The 16,999-nt window shown below is 48.9% G+C and overlaps 1 protein-coding gene across 8 annotated transcripts in view; it reads right to left on the bottom strand.

Moving 5' to 3' along the window:
• Positions 1-16,999, bottom strand: part of CBFA2T3 (CBFA2/RUNX1 partner transcriptional co-repressor 3) — a 68,957-nt gene that overhangs the window by 22,642 nt on the left and 29,316 nt on the right. For 5 of the 8 annotated variants that reach the window (XM_035119409.3, XM_035119411.3, XM_035119408.3 and 2 more), the window contains exons 2-3: positions 6,583-6,729; positions 439-516 (exon numbers count right to left, since the gene is read on the bottom strand). In XM_035119409.3, coding sequence (XP_034975300.2) covers positions 439-516; positions 6,583-6,703 — 199 coding nt within the window. In that variant the 5' untranslated portion in view covers positions 6,704-6,729. The remainder of the gene's footprint in view (positions 1-438; positions 517-6,582; positions 6,730-16,999) is intronic. The other 3 variants (XM_035119413.3, XM_088670989.1, XM_035119412.3) reach the window with 1 other exon arrangement.

The following is a 16,999-nucleotide window of genomic DNA, read 5'->3' as shown; positions in this document are numbered from 1 at the left end:
CATTTGCTCCCCTCCCGTATTTACCTAGGGGAGAGGTGAGTAACCTCAGATCTGGGGGACAAATGTGACATGTGTCTGGCTCTTGGGACTTTCCCTCCAGGCCACACCCTCCCTAGCCATACCCTCTCTGGTCTTGCTTCAAACCCTTATCGAGCTTTTTTCCTTCCTGGCTGGAATGTGTCCTTGAACTTTGATCAGGCCTCCTGCTTGCCCAGATAGCAGATCATGTGAGTATGTGTCGAAATTTGCCTACTGTACAAAGGTAAAATCAACATGCATTGCTCCACCCACTTTCGTCCACCACCGGCATGCGGCCCCTGGGAGGTTCCCCTGAAGAGAATGTGGCCCTCGGGTTTCCCCCGCCCCTGCTCTAGGGGAAGCAAAGCTGAGCTACAGCTTCTGCGTCTCTTGCTGACGGGCACGTTTCATCTTACTTACAGAGACACACCATGGACCATTTCAAGCAACCATGAAAACGGCCGCGGGGCAGAAACATCGGCGGCCCAGCTTCACGATCTGCAAGCAAAATAAAACATACGCTATCAGGAGAGACCAGAGGTGGCGGGGCGCTTCCTTCCTGAAGTCCCTGATCAGGGCTGGGGCAGTAGCAGCCAGGCAGGGCCTTAAGCTTATCCATCTTGGCTGGGAGATTTCCTTCCAGCGTGTGAGTTTAGTTGCAGGGGCAAAACTCTTAACCGATACTGTCCCTTCTGCCTGAGGGTGTCCTGAAAAGATATGGGTTGGTCATGCAATGCCCAAACAAAGACTAAGGTTGTGCCAAGAGGCTTATGCTAAACCGGCTTCATAAACTGCAAACAGATTGAAGGAAGCCACTGCCAGCTAAATTAGTGTGGCTTGCCTGCCCGTATTACAGACCCTCTCTATTTTCCAGGGACAGCCCAAGATTTACAGAAGCTGTCCTGGTTTCGGATTTGATCCTGGAATGTCCTGCTTTTTCTTAGGATGTACCTATTTTCATTGGAGAAATGTTGGATGGTATGATATTATCTCAACTGAAGGGGCCGGGGGCTGACAACTCACTGTCTTGTTGACATTTGAGACTCACAAATGGTTGCTCTTTGGCCTGCTGATTAGGGGTGTTGTTGCCAGATACTCTAAAGGATAGGGGGGCCCAACTTTGCACCGGTGCCTAGAGTGCCTGTGGGCAGATGGAGAGGGTGGGTGGCATCTCCTTTAGGCCTCTATATCTGGCCCTCAGAACTCTCCCAGACCACACACCTCACTGGCATTGCTTCGTACCCTGGGAATATATTTTTTCCAGCTGGAATGTGTCCTTGAACTCTGATAATGCTTTTTGCTCATCTGAATGGAGGCTAGAGAGGGATGCACGAGTAGAAAATTGCCTACAGTAGGGTGCTAATATTTGCATTTGTTGCTCCACCCACTTTTGCCTCTGGTCCCGCCCACCACTGGGATACAGCCCTTGAGGTTGTCAGGAAAGGAATGAGTCCTTCAGACTGAGATAGGTACCCACCCTTGATCTATAGCTATGCATGCCATAAAGCCAGCTCCATGCTGAAATGGGACCTGTTCTAGAAAGGACAACCATGTGGATGTGTTTGTTTGTTTTTAGATAAGAAATCTGCCTGGCAACAACCCACTTTCCAGGTGAATGGACTTTGTGCTGAAGCCTAGTGAACAGCTCTCCAACAGCTATATTGTTTTTTTATTAATTAAGCACATGCATCAGTCGCTTTGTAGAAGAGTTTCAAAGCGATTTAGCCAGATAAAATACAACAAATAGAAGCAATTTAAAACCAGAAAAGATTTATAACAACAAACAATGCAAAATGCATACAGTGCTGATCACAAGATAGGGACGTGATCGTCAGTATTAATAAACACATGGAAAGTATAGAATATCCTTTCCTGATCTGGTATGCTCTAACTGTTTGGGACTACAACTCCCATCAGCCTCAGCCAGCAACACTAGGGTTGATGGGAGATGTGGTCTAAAACAGCGGAAGGGTACCAGGTTGGCGGATGCTGTAAAGATTCTAAAACATACAACAGAAATTGAGAGAAGGAAGGGGCGTGGGAATGTAGAGCACCTCTGATTTCCACCAATGTGGCAAAGAAAATCTACAGAAAACCCCATCCCCACCCCTCGCTTCCTCATGCAACAAGCCTGGTTCACTATGATGTAAGAACGAAGGAGAAGGACTGGCTTGATCAGAAAGGGTCAGGTGGATTAAGGGCACTTGGGCTACAGAACTGACAAGCATGGCGAGTTCAGAACCAATTCAAGATGTAAGAACGTAAAAAGAGCCTGCTAGATCAGGACCACTAGTGACCCATCTGGTCCAGCATCCTGTTCTCACTGTGTCTAGTCAGATGTTGCTGGGAAGCCTGGATGCCGGTCCTGAGCACAACAGCACTCTCCCCTGCTGCAGTTTCCAGCAGGAGGGGAGGTAGGGCATCATTAGTAACCATTGCAACTTGCTTGTTGACATTAGAGCTGGAATAACAGGTCCGAGGTTCCCATGCCCTATGGTGTAATGGTAACTCTGTAAACAAGCCTTCCTTTATGTAACTGAAACAGCCATATATGGCTCCCCTGTTTGTCCCTGCCTCCCCTTCCTTCAAATTCACCAGTGTCAAATTTCTTCACTGTATGCTCCTTGGGCAGGGACCTGCCTCCTTGTACTGATTTTTCCATCCCTGGCTTACAAAATATCTTTAGTGAGTTTATAAGGGCTGGAAAGATAACTCTGGCATATAGCGTTCCTTGGGAAGATTCCCATAAAAAGGATCTGGGGAGAGAGGCACCAAGCAGTTCATAGATTCCAAGTCCTCCTTTGCACATCTGTGTGCTCTCAGCAGCCACCATCTGGCTGGGAAATCCGCCACTGGCGTCTTGCTCCTTGGCTGCGGGATCCTGGGATGGGCCAAGTCTCTGCCATAGCTCTCGGGTGGCAAACCATCAGGCTAGGTGGTTATTAAAGCCGCCCAGTTTAGGCTGAACATCTTAGCAGAGCTCTTAGTAGGGGCACAACACCAGCTGTTTGCTAATATCCACTCGAATTAAGTGCAAAAGTCACAGCTTCCAATCCTTCTCTCTTCCCTAACCTCTAAGCGCTTTAAATGCATACACAGCATCACTGTGGGGGGGTGGCGGGACGGGGACGGGGAGGCGGGGAGGAAAGGCTAGTCCTCCCGGGGTCAGCTATTGCAAGAAGGGTTGTTGTTTTTGAGAGGGGGGAGGGGAGAGCAGCACAGACCCTTTTCAGAAAACACAGCAGACTGGCTCAAAAGCGCCTTTGCATCTGCTACCGAGAGCGATTAAAAGCAAACCCCATCAGATCACAGACGAGCAGAATCCGATTTCTAATTAGAGAACATCTGGCTCCAAAAAAAAGAAGAAGCAAAGGCTGGAGCTGACTTGGAACTGCCACTCAGAATCGGAGAGGCAGGGGACACACAGAGAGACTATCTCCCCCACCCACCCACCCACCGCCCCGCAAGGTGCAATACAAAAAAGGCATTTCTTTTCAGAAGGGAGGAGGCTTTGCAGCCCAAATGTGGAGGTGCGGGGGGTGGGCATGTGTTGCTCTTTCTGATTGTGAGCAGGAAGAAGTTAATTTTGACCCGTGGCTTCCTTGCAGCTGAAGGGCAAAGGAATCTGGGGGAGCAGGCTATTATAGTCACAACTATTTCAGGGCTTTCGGCATCGATGTGCTGCGCCTGCGGATATAGCCGCCCATCTGCCATTGGATCTTTTATCTGTGGATGGAGGAAAGGCTCCCATCTGTAAAGGGAGTGGGGTGCACAGACTCCCTTCCTGCTGCTTAGGCTGCACTTGCGGCACTCCGAGCGTTTCGTGGGCGCCCAATGCCAACTGTGCATTAGGCACTTGCGGGCAACTGGACGGGCGATTCTCTGCCTTGCAAATGGGGGTGACCCTCAGGCAAGAGAAATGCATTTTTGCTGCCCGAAGCAAAGGAGAAGATGGTGTCTCTCTCACACACACAAACACACACACACCTGCACACACACACAGGCTGCCTGGGCTGGCCACTGAATCACCCTTCAGCCCTGGCAATTTGAAGGCAGCAAACTAGCTTATGGGGTGCAGGCATGGCCAGACTGAGACAGCTGCCTCAGGCAGTGGAATCACAAGAGGTGAGCCCCCTCAGGTGCCCTCACCACGCCTGTTGCCAGAGAAATGAGGAGAAGTGGGAGAGGTGGGAGATCTCGCTGCTGTCACTGCTTCTCCTCATGGTGTGGGGGTCACCCCACCTGCCGCCATCACTGCTGGAGAAGCAAGGAGACATGGTTGTGACTTCCGGGTTCTGGCGAGATCTAGCAGAATTCCCACAAAATCTTGCAAGAACCCAGAAACCGCAGTTGCATGACCCTGGTAAGCAAGGATTTAGCAAGCGCAGGGGGGGGGGATAGTGGGCAGCAGTGGGGGTGGCACTTTCTTGTTTCACCTCAGGAGCCGTGTTCGAAACTCCCATTGTTCTAGGCGCATTTTGCGACAGAATTCATTAGTGTGAGCAGTTTCTGAGCTCTGGGCGCAGTACTGCGCCTAAGATTTCAGATTAAAACTGCAGAGTGGAAGGAAAGGAGGACCTTTTTCTGCCCCCCCCCCGCCCACTGCCACTTACTCTCTGAAGACTGGAGAAGAGACCCTCTTAAGAATATTAGGGGAGTGGGCAGGGAAAGACTAGACCCTGGACATAATATTTTAGCTGCAGTTCATTCATTTTCAGCTTTGTATTCTTGTTATAAGAAAGTGCACCTAGACATTCCGTTGTTGCTCCCATAACCTGGGTTTAAAGTGCCATTTAGCTCCTAGCTTTCATATCTCGGTTTCTAACACTGCTCAGGAGGCAAACCAGAATGGGTCATTCCTGGGTGCAGATTAGGTGACACAGTTCTGTCCTCTTATCAGAAGGAAATGGCCTCGGAGGCTACTACTGCTGCCTCACCAGCAGGGCAGGCCTTTGATGCGTGGTGGAAATCCCATAGCGGGGTTTCATCATGGCTACAGCTAAGCCATGCAATGCTCAACTTTACTGCTCTGCAGCCTTGTTTATACAGGGTTTGGAATCTAGTTTCAAAACCAGGGCTCTGGTGAAACAAACTTCCCTCTGAGCATGTGCAGAGTAGTTTGCTCTGCTTGCAAAATATCCACACAGTGAAACATAGAAAGCTGCCTTATACTGAATCAGGCCATTGGTATGTTGAGCTCAGCATTGTCTGCACCGCAGGGTTTCAGGCAGGGATTCATTCCCAGTCCTACCTGGAGATGCGAGTGGGAGATGCGAACCTGGGATCTTCTACATGCAAAGCAGACGTTCTCCCACTGAGATCTGCATGACCTTACATTAGAGCTCAGAGGTCTGGGTTCTAGCAAGGCCTGGGCCCCCTGGCACTCGTCCTTTGTGAAAATAATCCTGAGTGCTGCTGCTGCCTTTGCTGTCTGCTTGGGGTTCAACTGCCCTCTCCCTTTTTGCTCCCTTATGCACCTTCTGGCTGCGAATCGCAGCATCGCTCATGAACAGCAGGAGCGGAGACGGCTGGCATCCGCATCAACGGGGAAGGGGGAGGGCTGCTTTCCTGGCACTCCAAATGTGGTGCCATCTGGCACTGCCATTCGCTTGAAAGGCGATGCATCAAGAGGCGAGAAGCGGCGAGGGTGGAGGTGGACAGCATCCAAGCCCACCCACCCGCCCCGGCATCCGAAGCAGCTCCGGGTCCTGATGACAACCGGAACCGCCACACCAGAGGAAAAGAGCTTGCGGATAAAGCGGGGAAATGGGTCTGGCTGGATTCCGTTTCTGCAAAGTCCTCTTAAGCGCATCCTCTGCTTGGGTCGGGTTGTGTTTTTTTTGCTTTGCCTCTTGGAAAAAGCTAACGAACAGCCGCAGCTCACAGTTCCTACTGTACAGGTCATTGCAGAGTGGGAGTAGCATGTGTGCGGGAAGGAGCGTATAAAAGTTTGTCAGTCTGCTTCAGTTCTGGAAGCAAACAGGCCATAAGGATAGAGCGCAGGCAGATCCAATAAGTCAGCGATGTGGAAGCTCAAGCCTCGCTTAGCAGAGTTGTGCGACTGCTGCTTCCAGGTTCCACCAAGATCTTGCAAGAGCCCATAATGTTGTGTGGAGGCCTTTGGAGACCCTGGTAAGTCTGCCTTATATACTGGGGTCTCTGGACGATTGTGCGAGGCCTCTGCATGATTTAACAGGTCTCTTGCGGGATCTCACTAGAAGCTTGAAGCCACTTGCTTCTCTAGCTGTGGTGCACACCTGCTGAGACGCCCCTTGGATTCCGCCGCCTGAGGCAGCTGCCCCCTGGTTCTCATGCAGATAAAATGAGGAAGAGAACTATGTACATCACCTTGAGCAACTTGGAGGAATGACAGGGTGCAAACATAAAATAATAATAATAATAATAATAATAATAATAATAATAATAATAATAATAATAATTGCACACCACACCAGGAGAGACCTTTGATTCCCCACCTCCACCTCCACCCCCTGGCCACTGTTTCTGGTTCCTTTGCCATTTTCGATGCCCATTGCTGGGCAGGGTGTTGACTTGACTACTCACTAGGGTTTGGTGTGAAGGTGGGGTGTCGCGTTGCTCCCTGCGTGACGGCTGGTGACGGTGGTGGCATGTTGGGGGGCGTGGATCGGGACTGCGTCTTCACGTCAGCCGGTGAGTCAGGCATCGTTGCTGCCTTGATCTCTGCACTACCTGCAGAACAGAGGGAGGGAGGGGAAGGGGAGGAAGTACAGGTGAGGAGACTCAGAGGTGAAGATGCTGCCCAGGAAACAAGAAAGGGAATATTTAGGATGGAAGCGCACGGGGAAGACATGATTCATACTGATGCCCGCTTCAGCCACACTAGGGATGGGGAAGCATTTTCAGTCTGGGGACCACATTCCCTCCTGAGCAGCAAGCAAACATGCTCCTAGACAAACAGCTCAGCAGCCATTGGAAATTTTCCAGCGCCAGCTGAGAAATAAAAATGCAAAGTGTGGCGGGGGTATATGTGCAATGCAGTATCCCTGATGAGGGCATGGCTGGCTCGCTGGCAGGCAGGCACCCTGAACAGGAGCGCACTGCAATGTTTTGTTGCAGATCCCATGTAGCAACATCAAAAGCAATGTATATATAGAGCCCTTCTCAAGTAGACCAAAGCCTCATCTAGTCCAGCATCCTACATCTCACTGTGGCTGACCAGGTGATCCTCTCCTCCTGAGCAGCTCACACAAGGAAGCCCCAAAGGTAATGGTCATCCCTTGCCGGTAGCCCCTGCCCAAGTTTGGTGTCATGCAGCCTCTGAACCGCTCAGAGGTTCCATAAAGCCACCCTGTTTTTGTGGGGTGATGAATGTGAGTTGTGGAAGTGTTATCAGGATGGGAGGAACAAGATCGGCTGGGAGAGGAGAGGGAAATGGCAGAGGAACAGCCAGCCCACAGGAGCAGCTGCCGGCCGTAAGAAAAGGCACCTGCCTCTGACTTTGGAGGCCGCCAAGTTCATTTCTCTCTCTCCTAAAGTAAAGAGGATGCAGTTGAGTTTGATGGCTCAGCGCAAGTGCGAGGGCAGCTGTGGCGCTCCGTCACTGAGCCTCGCGCCGGCAGGACCCTGCCAAGACCCAGATGAGGACCAAAGAAGGAAAGCCTCCCCTTCGCCGCCCTGGCTTTGGGGTCAGCCAGCATCTCCTCGAGGTGACACTGCCTCCATGAGACCAGCACAGAGCTTGTCTGCAGACGATTGCACGGCTGATAAAAACTCTAATCTGTGGCGCATTCCAAATGCGCTGCAACTGTTGCACGATTAATTGAACACAACACACACACACACACAAAAAAAAAATGTACACAGTCCAGGCTAAATAAAGCTGTGATCTTAGCCAAAGGGAGATATCACTGCGGTTCACAGAGGAGGCAACCTAAGCTGGAGCTGAACATATGTGATCATACATGATCGTATGGCAGGCTCTCAGGTGGCATGGAAACCGTTCACATGGAGGAGAAGTCTGGCTTCAGTGGGCATTCACAAAGGCTTGACTCCATGCACGGTATACTTTTCTCTTAAGAACCTGGGAACACAGAAGCTGCCTTATACCAAGCCCAGACCACTGGTCTATCTAGCTCAGTATTGTCTACACCGACTGGTAGAGAATCTCCAAGGTTTCAGGCTGGGATATTCCTGGTCCTACGTGGTGATGCTGGGGGTGGGGCCTCGGACTTTCTGTAGATAATCTGCAATTGAGCTCCCAGTGTTCCCAGCTGTCCTCCCCCATCATAATTCCAGGGTTCCTGAACACAACCTCCCCATCTTGCAACATGGGGGTTTTTTTTAATTTAAAATATTGGGTTGTATGCAGAGTAGCCCCCTTTAAAAGTAATGGCCTATCAGTGGTCCATTCATTTCAGTGGGTCTACTTTGAGTAAAACTTAGTTGGCTACACCCCTTTATGTTTAAACAATTTTATTCATCTCTCTCTCTCTCTCTCTCTCTCTCTCTCTCTCTCTCTCTCTCTCTCTCTCTCTCATCTATCTACCTAAGTTTCGATTGTATAGTTGTGCAAATCACCCTGGGATTGCTTTGGTGAAGAGTGGTTTAGAAACTGTATGAATGAATGAATGAATGAATGAATGAATTATTAAAAGAAACATGGGATCCATCTCTGAGGTACCCACAAAATTTTTTTATTTCATAATGATGGTTGTTACAGTTTCTCCTGCCACAATGATGTGGCAGTGAGAGGAAAATTAAGGGGTGGAAGAATTTCACCATCTTGGTTTTCCACATTAGTTTGCCATTAAAAAAAATTACCATGAAAATTCATTAGTATATTGATGGGAATTTCTCCTAATATACCTATTTTCATATGCAATTTTGTCTAATATACACATTTTTTTTGCAAAGTGATCTCCCCCAAAACAATGCATTTCTATTTTCAATGATATTTACATTTTTACAGACACTTTACCCTAGTACCATATATGCATTTAGCTGGAGAACTGCACAGCAGAATTTAGTGTGGCTTTCGAAGGATTGCTACGTTTCAGTTTGCATATTGTTTCACATAGTGCAAATTAAGTAGGTTCGCCTTGAAATGCAAAATGAATCAAATTTCTCTCCCACCCCTAGGGAAACCCTAGCAACTGATCATCATCATCTCAATTTGAGAGCCACTATAGAATGCTGGACTAGGGCCTGGGAGAGACCCGGGTTCAAACCCCCACTCAGCTGTGAAACCCACCAGGTGACCTTGGGCCTGTCACTGCCTCTTGGCCTAGCCTACCTTACAGGGTTCTCAAGGGAAGGAACTGAGGAGGGGGGAAACCATGTGGGACACCTTGAGCATCTTGGAGGGAAACGCTGGGATATCAATGCAACACATAAATAACTACCGTAACAACTCCCTTCAATGCTTGCCATTTTAAAAATTCACCATCCGCTCGCCCAGCCAGTTAGAAAGAGCCCCTCTTGCCAGCTACCCTTGGATTGCCTCCCTCTCGCTCATCCTGCTCATTGACGTGTTTCTTTGCCAATCAGCAATGCCAAGGGCGGAAGGAGCCAAGAGCCATCCTTTACTTGTCAATGATAGTGATGATGAATAAATTGCCCTGATCTTGACTCTGCGAGGGCGGGAAGAGGGGGTGGGACTCAGTCCTGAGTATATCCCTGAACCGATAGCTCACCTTGCAAAAAGACCTTCCCAAAAATGCCAAGCTGCTGTCCACAATTCCAGGAGGTGCAAGCAGCTCTCCCAGGCAGGGGCCACCCCATCTGCAAGAAACCCCCATGCCGGGCCTTCAGTGTGGGTCATTTTCCATATTTGTTGAAAGCTCTTCCTTCCCCCCCCCCCCGCATCCAAAGAGTTACACGTTGTGGAAAGAACTCTGGATAGTAGCCAGGGAGAGAACCACCTCAGCCCCAGCAGGGCCGCCTTCCTTCTCAACGCCATTCCCAGCATGCAGCTGAGTTCGGGCCAACAAACACGAGCTTTGCCGGCTATAAATCAGCTCCGAAGGCAGCTCTGGCTGAGGCCAAGGAGACGGAGAGGAGACTCCCCAGCCTGCTTGGAGTCCCTTTGGCTCCGAAGCCTTTCCTGGCATTGCAAACCAGGCCTGTCCTCTCTGCAGCGGTGGGAGGGGGGTGGAGGTTACATGCCACAAAGTTGTCTTAATCTTTTCCCGCCATGGTTATGCCAGACACAGGGCTTAGGGCAGACCCACATGACATTTAAATAATAATAATAATAATAATAATAATAATAATAATAATAACCCATTCACCTGGCTGGGCACTCTGGGCAGCTTCCAACACATATAAAAGCATAGATATAATCAAAACATTAAAAACACATGACTTCTCCCAAAGAATCCTGGGGACGGTATTTTACCTTCACAAAACCACAACTCCCCAAATCCATAACAAACTACAGTTCCCAGGTTCCTTAGGGAAAGTCATGCACTTTAAATGTGTGTCAGGTGCGTTTAAAAATTATGGTTTGGATCTGCCCTTAAAATGTGAGCCAAGTCAACCCAGGGGCTCAGCCCCAGAACCTGTTTGCAATTCCACAGAGTTCAGCCTGCAGAGTTATGCCAAGTCACAACGCCTCTGAGCAACGTCCAAAATAGGTTCCTTTTAGCACGGAAGCCTGGCAGGCCCCTGACCACGCATACTGTGGTGTAGCCAATGCTATTCTTGCTCAGAGTAGACCCACTGAAGTGAATGGGCATTATTAACGTAGGTTCCTTGATTTCAGTGGGTCAGAGGGTTCAATTAGGTTCAATTTCAATTGCTGAGGGTCTTGACAGACCTCTTCATTATTTTCTGCCTGCTGCAGCAATTGCAATGCATTGTGCTGGACGTTGTATGCTTTTTACCTGTATTTTTACACACATGCTGTGGATCACCTGGATGTCTTTCACGGACCACAGTTTGGGAACCAGCAGATTGAAATAGATCTGGGTCAAGTTTGAAACAGACATGGTAGCCTGAGAACGGTATGCTTTGGTTAATAGGGACAGTTGGAATGTGTGTTAGGGTCAAAAAGAAAGCAGATATTTCTGCTTGCAAAGTCTGCCTGCCTTTTTCAGTTGTTATTCTTTTTCCCTAGGCAAAATGCTGGCTGTGTACCCCCCAGCTGCAATTGCTTCACAGAAGCAGCTGGCAGTGGTGGAAATGTGCACCAGACATGTCTGAGCGAAACATACCCAAGGGAACCGAGCCACGAGGTAAGGAATGGCTAGTTTCACACAGGAAAGGTTTGGGGGGCAGAAGGATGTTGTGCAGGGACTGTGGGACAACACAAAGGAGATATATTATGGTTGCTGCAAAGTTTGGCCAGCGTACAGAGAAAACAAGGCACAATGTCATGGGGCTGGGATTTAGGCACCCACTTCTCTCTCCAATGTATGCAGACTTCTGCAAAGGGAATACGAGGGAATGGGATTGCTTTGACCTCCCCGCATAGGATGTGCTCTGCAGGCAGCATTTCTTAGGCAAGCCAATCCAATGAGCAACCATGGCTCATCAGACATTCAAATCTGGGGAAGTGCTGGAGCTCAGTGGCAGAGCATCCTTTGCATGCAGAAGTTCAATCCCCAGCATCTCTAGGTAGGGAAAGGAATGTCTCCTGCCTGAAACGCTGGAGAACTGCTGCCAGTCAGTGTAGGCAATCCTGAGCTAGAGGGAGCATTCTGGATCTCACGACAATGCACTTGGAAAAGTCAATTTTCACTGTGAAAGTTTGCTTGAATACAAACCCAAAGTGCTTGAGGCCGGGAGGAGAGCAAAAGGCTCATTCCCATTTAGAGCAGAGGCTCATTGCGTGAAATGCAGGAAGCTATTTGTCTATCTGAGCGGCATGAGGACAAAGGAAGCTGCCTTTTGGGAAGCTGCATAGGAAGACAGGAAGCTGACCATCTATGACAATATTACCTGTTCTGGCTGGCAGCAGCTTGCCAGGATTTCAGAGAGGAGTCTCTCCCAGTCATAGAATTGTCCTATCTGGAGATGCCCTGGTTTGAAGCATGTCCTCTACCACTGAACTACACCCTTTCCCCTAAAATTAAAGCCCTAAAATTAAAGCTCATTTAATGGGAACATAGGAACCTGCCTTATAATGAGCCAGACCATTCATCCGTCTGGCTCAGCACTGTTGACACCAATCATCAATGGGTTTCAATCATGGTCTATCCTCATCCCATCCCAAGTGGAGATGCCAGGAATTGAACCTTGGACCTTCTGCATGTGAAGCAGCTGCTTTACAGCTGAGCTACAATCCTCTTATGTCAAGTCAGACCATTGGCTCATGTAGCTCAGTCATTTCAGCTCTTACTGACAGCAGCATCTCCATGGTCCGAAACAAAAGAAGGGTCCCCCCCCCCGGCTCTACCTGCAGATGCTGTGATTCAACCTGGGACCTTCTGCAAGCAAAGCAGGTGCTCTCCCACTGAACGAGGACCATTCCACAAAACACAATAAATGTGCACATTTTAAAAAAATGTCTCCTGCTGGGCTATGTCCCCTTCCTGACTGTGTGCAGACTGAGATTTACTGTTGAATTTCTAATGCACTTGAGAGCCCAAGAGATGCAAACTCCCCCCCCCCCCCCCGGTGGCCTGATGATTATTGGCTTGCGGTAACACAGAAGCGGGCTTTTTCACTGGAGGCATGAGTGATGTGGAATGCTCTTCCTGCCTACCAGAGGCCTCATCTGTACTGTCATTCTGCTGCTCCTTGAAGACACACCTGGTTAGATAAGAATTTCCTTGCTTGAGTCTCCTGCTTTGCTTGTTGTTTTAACTGTTATGCTGTTTTGAAAGCCTTGTTTGTTTTATATTTTAAAAATGGATGGTTTAATGTCATTGCTTTTGCATGTATTTTAATTAGATGTATTTACAATAATTGGTTTTATTCTTATTATTTTTTTTGTGTGTGAACTGCCTTGGTATCCCCCCCCAATGTAAGTTGGTATATAAATTCCTTTAATGGCAACAACTTGCAAGATGTTGGACTTTCAGCCTGGGAAACCTTTCACCCTGATCCCAGACTTTTGGGAGAGCCACTGCACTTTGCACATGCTTGCATGTCCCAGGGCTAAGCACTGCCATTTAAAATATTCCAGGGCTCAGCCTTAGCACCAAGCTTTGGCAGAGTACAAAGTCCTTCTGGGGCACAGATCCTGTTTGTTTCCAGGCTGGTCTGCTCCTATAAATGTTCCACTCCTCTCTGCTATCCCCATTCTGTTTTTGGAAGTGTTGAGGGGTGAAAAGCATCATGTGAAATACTGTGCATCGCTCTGACTGATGACAGCATTCCTGTGACTATCGATGCCTGAGAATGGAGCCTGGCACGGTGCGGGGCCGCTGACCCCCCCCCCATGCTTCCTGCTTTATTTATAAATACTGTCCTGAGTGACAGCGCAGAGCCAAACAGCAGCTGAGAGCCTCACACAGCAGATGGGAGCCCACAGAAGCCCTGGCATGTCCAGAGTCCTGTCATCCTTGCGAGACAGCAAAGAGGTAGTGGATCTGGGACACGGCAAGAAGAGCCGATGCAGCTGGGAAATGGGATGCTGCAGTCTGCAGCCAAAGGGATGCAAGATCAGAGGCAGGCTGGCTGGCTTAATGGTCAGGGCCTGAACTGGAGTGCAGCATGTTTTTATTTTTTATTATTATTATTTAGTATTTATGTACTGCCCTCTTATATAAGAACATAAGAAGAGCCTGTGGCTTATGCAGTCCAGCATCCTGTTCTTACAGTGGCCTACCAGATGCCTCTGGGAACCCTGCAAGCAGGACCCAAGCACAAGAGCCCTCTTCCCTTCTGTGGTTTCCAGCAACTACTAATCAGAAGCATTGCTGCCTCCAACTATGGAGGCAGAGGACAACCACCATGACTAATAGCCATTGATAGCCCTCTCCTCCATGAATATGTCTAATTCAAATCCCTGCGACGGGGTGAGCTCCCATTGCTCGGTCCCAGCTCCTGCCAACCTAGCAGTTCGAAAGCACGTCCAAGTGCAAGTAGATAAATAGGTACCGCTACAGCGAGAAGATAAACGGCGTTTCTGTCCTGTGTGCTGCTCTGGTTCGCCAGAAGCGGCTTTGTCATGCTGGCCACATGACCTGGAAGCTGTACGCCGGCTCCCTCGGACAATAACTTGAGATGAGCGCCACAACCCCAGAGGCGGTCACGACCTAATGGTCAGGGGTCCCTTTACCTTTAGGTTGGTGGCCATCACTGCCTCCCATGGGTGAAGCCAAGAGCGGGCGGGGGATCAAGTAAAATAATAGAAATACTTAACTAACTGACCAATCACGTAGGTACTGCCCCCCCAAAAGTCCTGGCTACGCCCATGCTGCCTCTCATGGAAGTGAGTACCATGTAAAGACATACTTTCTCTTCTCTATCCCTACAAGGGGGCCGGTCCATTGTCCCTCAGACCTTGTGGGGGGCCAGACTTCTTCTTTTTTATGAACGAATTCCTATGCCCCACAAATAACCCAGAGATGCATTTTAAATAAAAGGACACATTCTACTCATGTAAAAACATGCTGATTCCCGGACCGTCTGTGGGCCGGATTTAGAAAGCGATTGGGCCGGATCTGGCCCCTGGGTCTTAGTTTGCCTACCCATGATCTCATTGATCGGGCTGGAATGTCCTCAGGTGATCTGTGTGACACCTGCCCAGTCTACTATGCAGGGTTGTTGTGCAACTTCAGAGTCCCAGCTGCTATCCCTTCCTAGAGTTCTTTTTCTATTTTGCTTTGACCGGGGTGGGGGGCAGCCCTTCAAACAGAGGACTGTCCTCTGCAAAGTAGGGCACACTGGCACATCCCTCTCCCACCCACATCTCCTCTGCTGGGGATGGAGAGGGTCACCTTTCAAGCTCTGATCTCCTTCTCCATTCCACGCATTCCAGAGATGCCTCCCTATCAAGAAGCCACTTTGAGCAATTAGCTTCCATATAGAGATAAAAGCTGCCCTTCCTGGACCATTAAGGAATATTAACATTCTTCTGTCTGATCCCAGACTCTGATCAGGCAGTTGCAAACCACAATGGAAAGGCTGATTCACAATATTAATGTGGCAACCTCCAACACTTTTTATATTTATATCTTGCCTTTTGTCGAAGGAGATCAAGACAGTATATACATGCTTCTCTCCTTCTCATCCAACCACAGTTTGACCCCTACAACAACCCTGTGAGGTAGGTTGGGCTGAAGCAGAGAAAGAGAGTAAGGGGCCTGTATCACCCAGTGAGATCCATGGCTGAGTGGGGATTTGAACTTGGTCTCCCCCAGTTTTATTCTAACCACTAAGTGACACTGATCCTTCTGTAAGTCCCTCTGCTTTTGGAGGTGTGGTACCAGTGATCCAAGGGAGGTCTTCTCATATGTGACATCCCAACTGCAGAGCATCTCCCTGGACTTAACCAGTCATTGAGTTTTTCAACTTGCAGAGGCATTATTTAATTTTATTAGGCTGCTTCTCACTAGGTGTTTTAGGTGCCACAGCCCAGCCAAGGTTTGGATTGGTATATTCTCTGACCTGGGTTCGTGGTTAAGGTCATTCCTTAACCATAGCCCAAACCTTGGCTACGGATAAGGGTTAAGGAGGAGAGATCTTACCTACAATCTCATGTTTGGACAGCTCATCAAGTTAGGCAGATCTACCCCATACATTTAAAGCACATCCAATGCACATTTAAAGCCCATGGCGTCACACAAAGAATCCTGAGAACTGAAGTTTGTTTATTTATTTAAAAAATTATATGCTGCTATTCTTTTTTTAAAAAAAAACCCACAGTGGTTTACAACAGTTGTACATCAAACCACATGATAAAACAATCTAAAAAGTTAAACTCAGAAATCAGCTAACTATTGTGGAAAAAATGTATTCTTAATTGCTTGCATAAGCCTGATAGAATAGAAAAGGATTCAGCAGGCATTTAAAAGTTGAAACAGAAAGTGCCTGCTGAATCTTTGTTAGCAGAGTATTCCACAATACTGAACTAATGACACGTAAAGGCTCGGTTTCTTGTTGCTGTCAAATGAGCCTCGCCTACTTGACAAATGGCTAGCGACGCTCCTGCAGATGATCTCAGTGATCGACCTGGGATATAAGGGCTCGGGTGGTCCCTGAGGCACCCTGGGCATAAGTTGTCCAGAGCTTTGTAAATTAATACAAGGACCTTGAAAGAGGCTTGGTAGTAGATGGGCAGCCAGTGAAGATGTTGTCAGCCAGATGCCCCACCAGCAATCTGGCCGGCACATTCTGCACCAGAGCTGGAGCCTTCAAACCAGGTCCAAGGGCAGCCCCCCCCCCCCCAGTGCATTGCAGTAATCCAGCCTCAAGGTTACCAACGCATGGGCTACAGGCTATCTCTGTCCAGGAACTCAATAGCTGGTGAACCAGACGAAGCCAGTCAAAGGCACTCCTAGCCACAGAGGACAAGTTGACCTCAAGTGGCAAAGACGTATTCCTTATGCACTTGCTCCATCATAAGGAGTGCAGCTCCATCCAGAACAGGTAACCTGCCTATCTCTCAGACATGAGTACCGCCCACTCCAAAGCCTCTATCTCCCCAGGATTCAAGCACAGTTTATTGGCCCTCATCCAGCCTACCATGGCACTGAGACACCAATCCAGAGCTTTCGCAGCCTCTCCTGATTCAGATATTATGGAGAAGTAGAGCTGCGTGTTACCCACATACTGGTGACACCCCTCACAGAGCTACAAGTCCCAGCACCCTTAACAAACTACAGAACCCAGAATTCTTTAGGGGGGAGTTGCATGTTTTAAACGCACACTGGATGTGCTTTAAATGCATGGGTTAAATCTGCTAGCCCAACCTCGGCTTAGCTGCCAACCTGTGCCATACTAAAAAGCCTGGGGCAGAGCAGTAGGTGTCAAGCTCCTCTCCAGAAGCCAGCCTATTTGCACCATCCAGGTAAGCCTGAGCTATGGTGCCACTCTAACCAAAAGACCT

The sequence above is a fragment of the Zootoca vivipara genome, chromosome 6 (genome assembly GCF_965207765.1).
Source record: "Zootoca vivipara chromosome 6, rZooViv2.hap1.1, whole genome shotgun sequence".
Lineage (NCBI taxonomy): Eukaryota > Metazoa > Chordata > Lepidosauria > Squamata > Lacertidae > Zootoca > Zootoca vivipara.
This window is presented reverse-complemented; position numbering and strand designations above follow the sequence as displayed.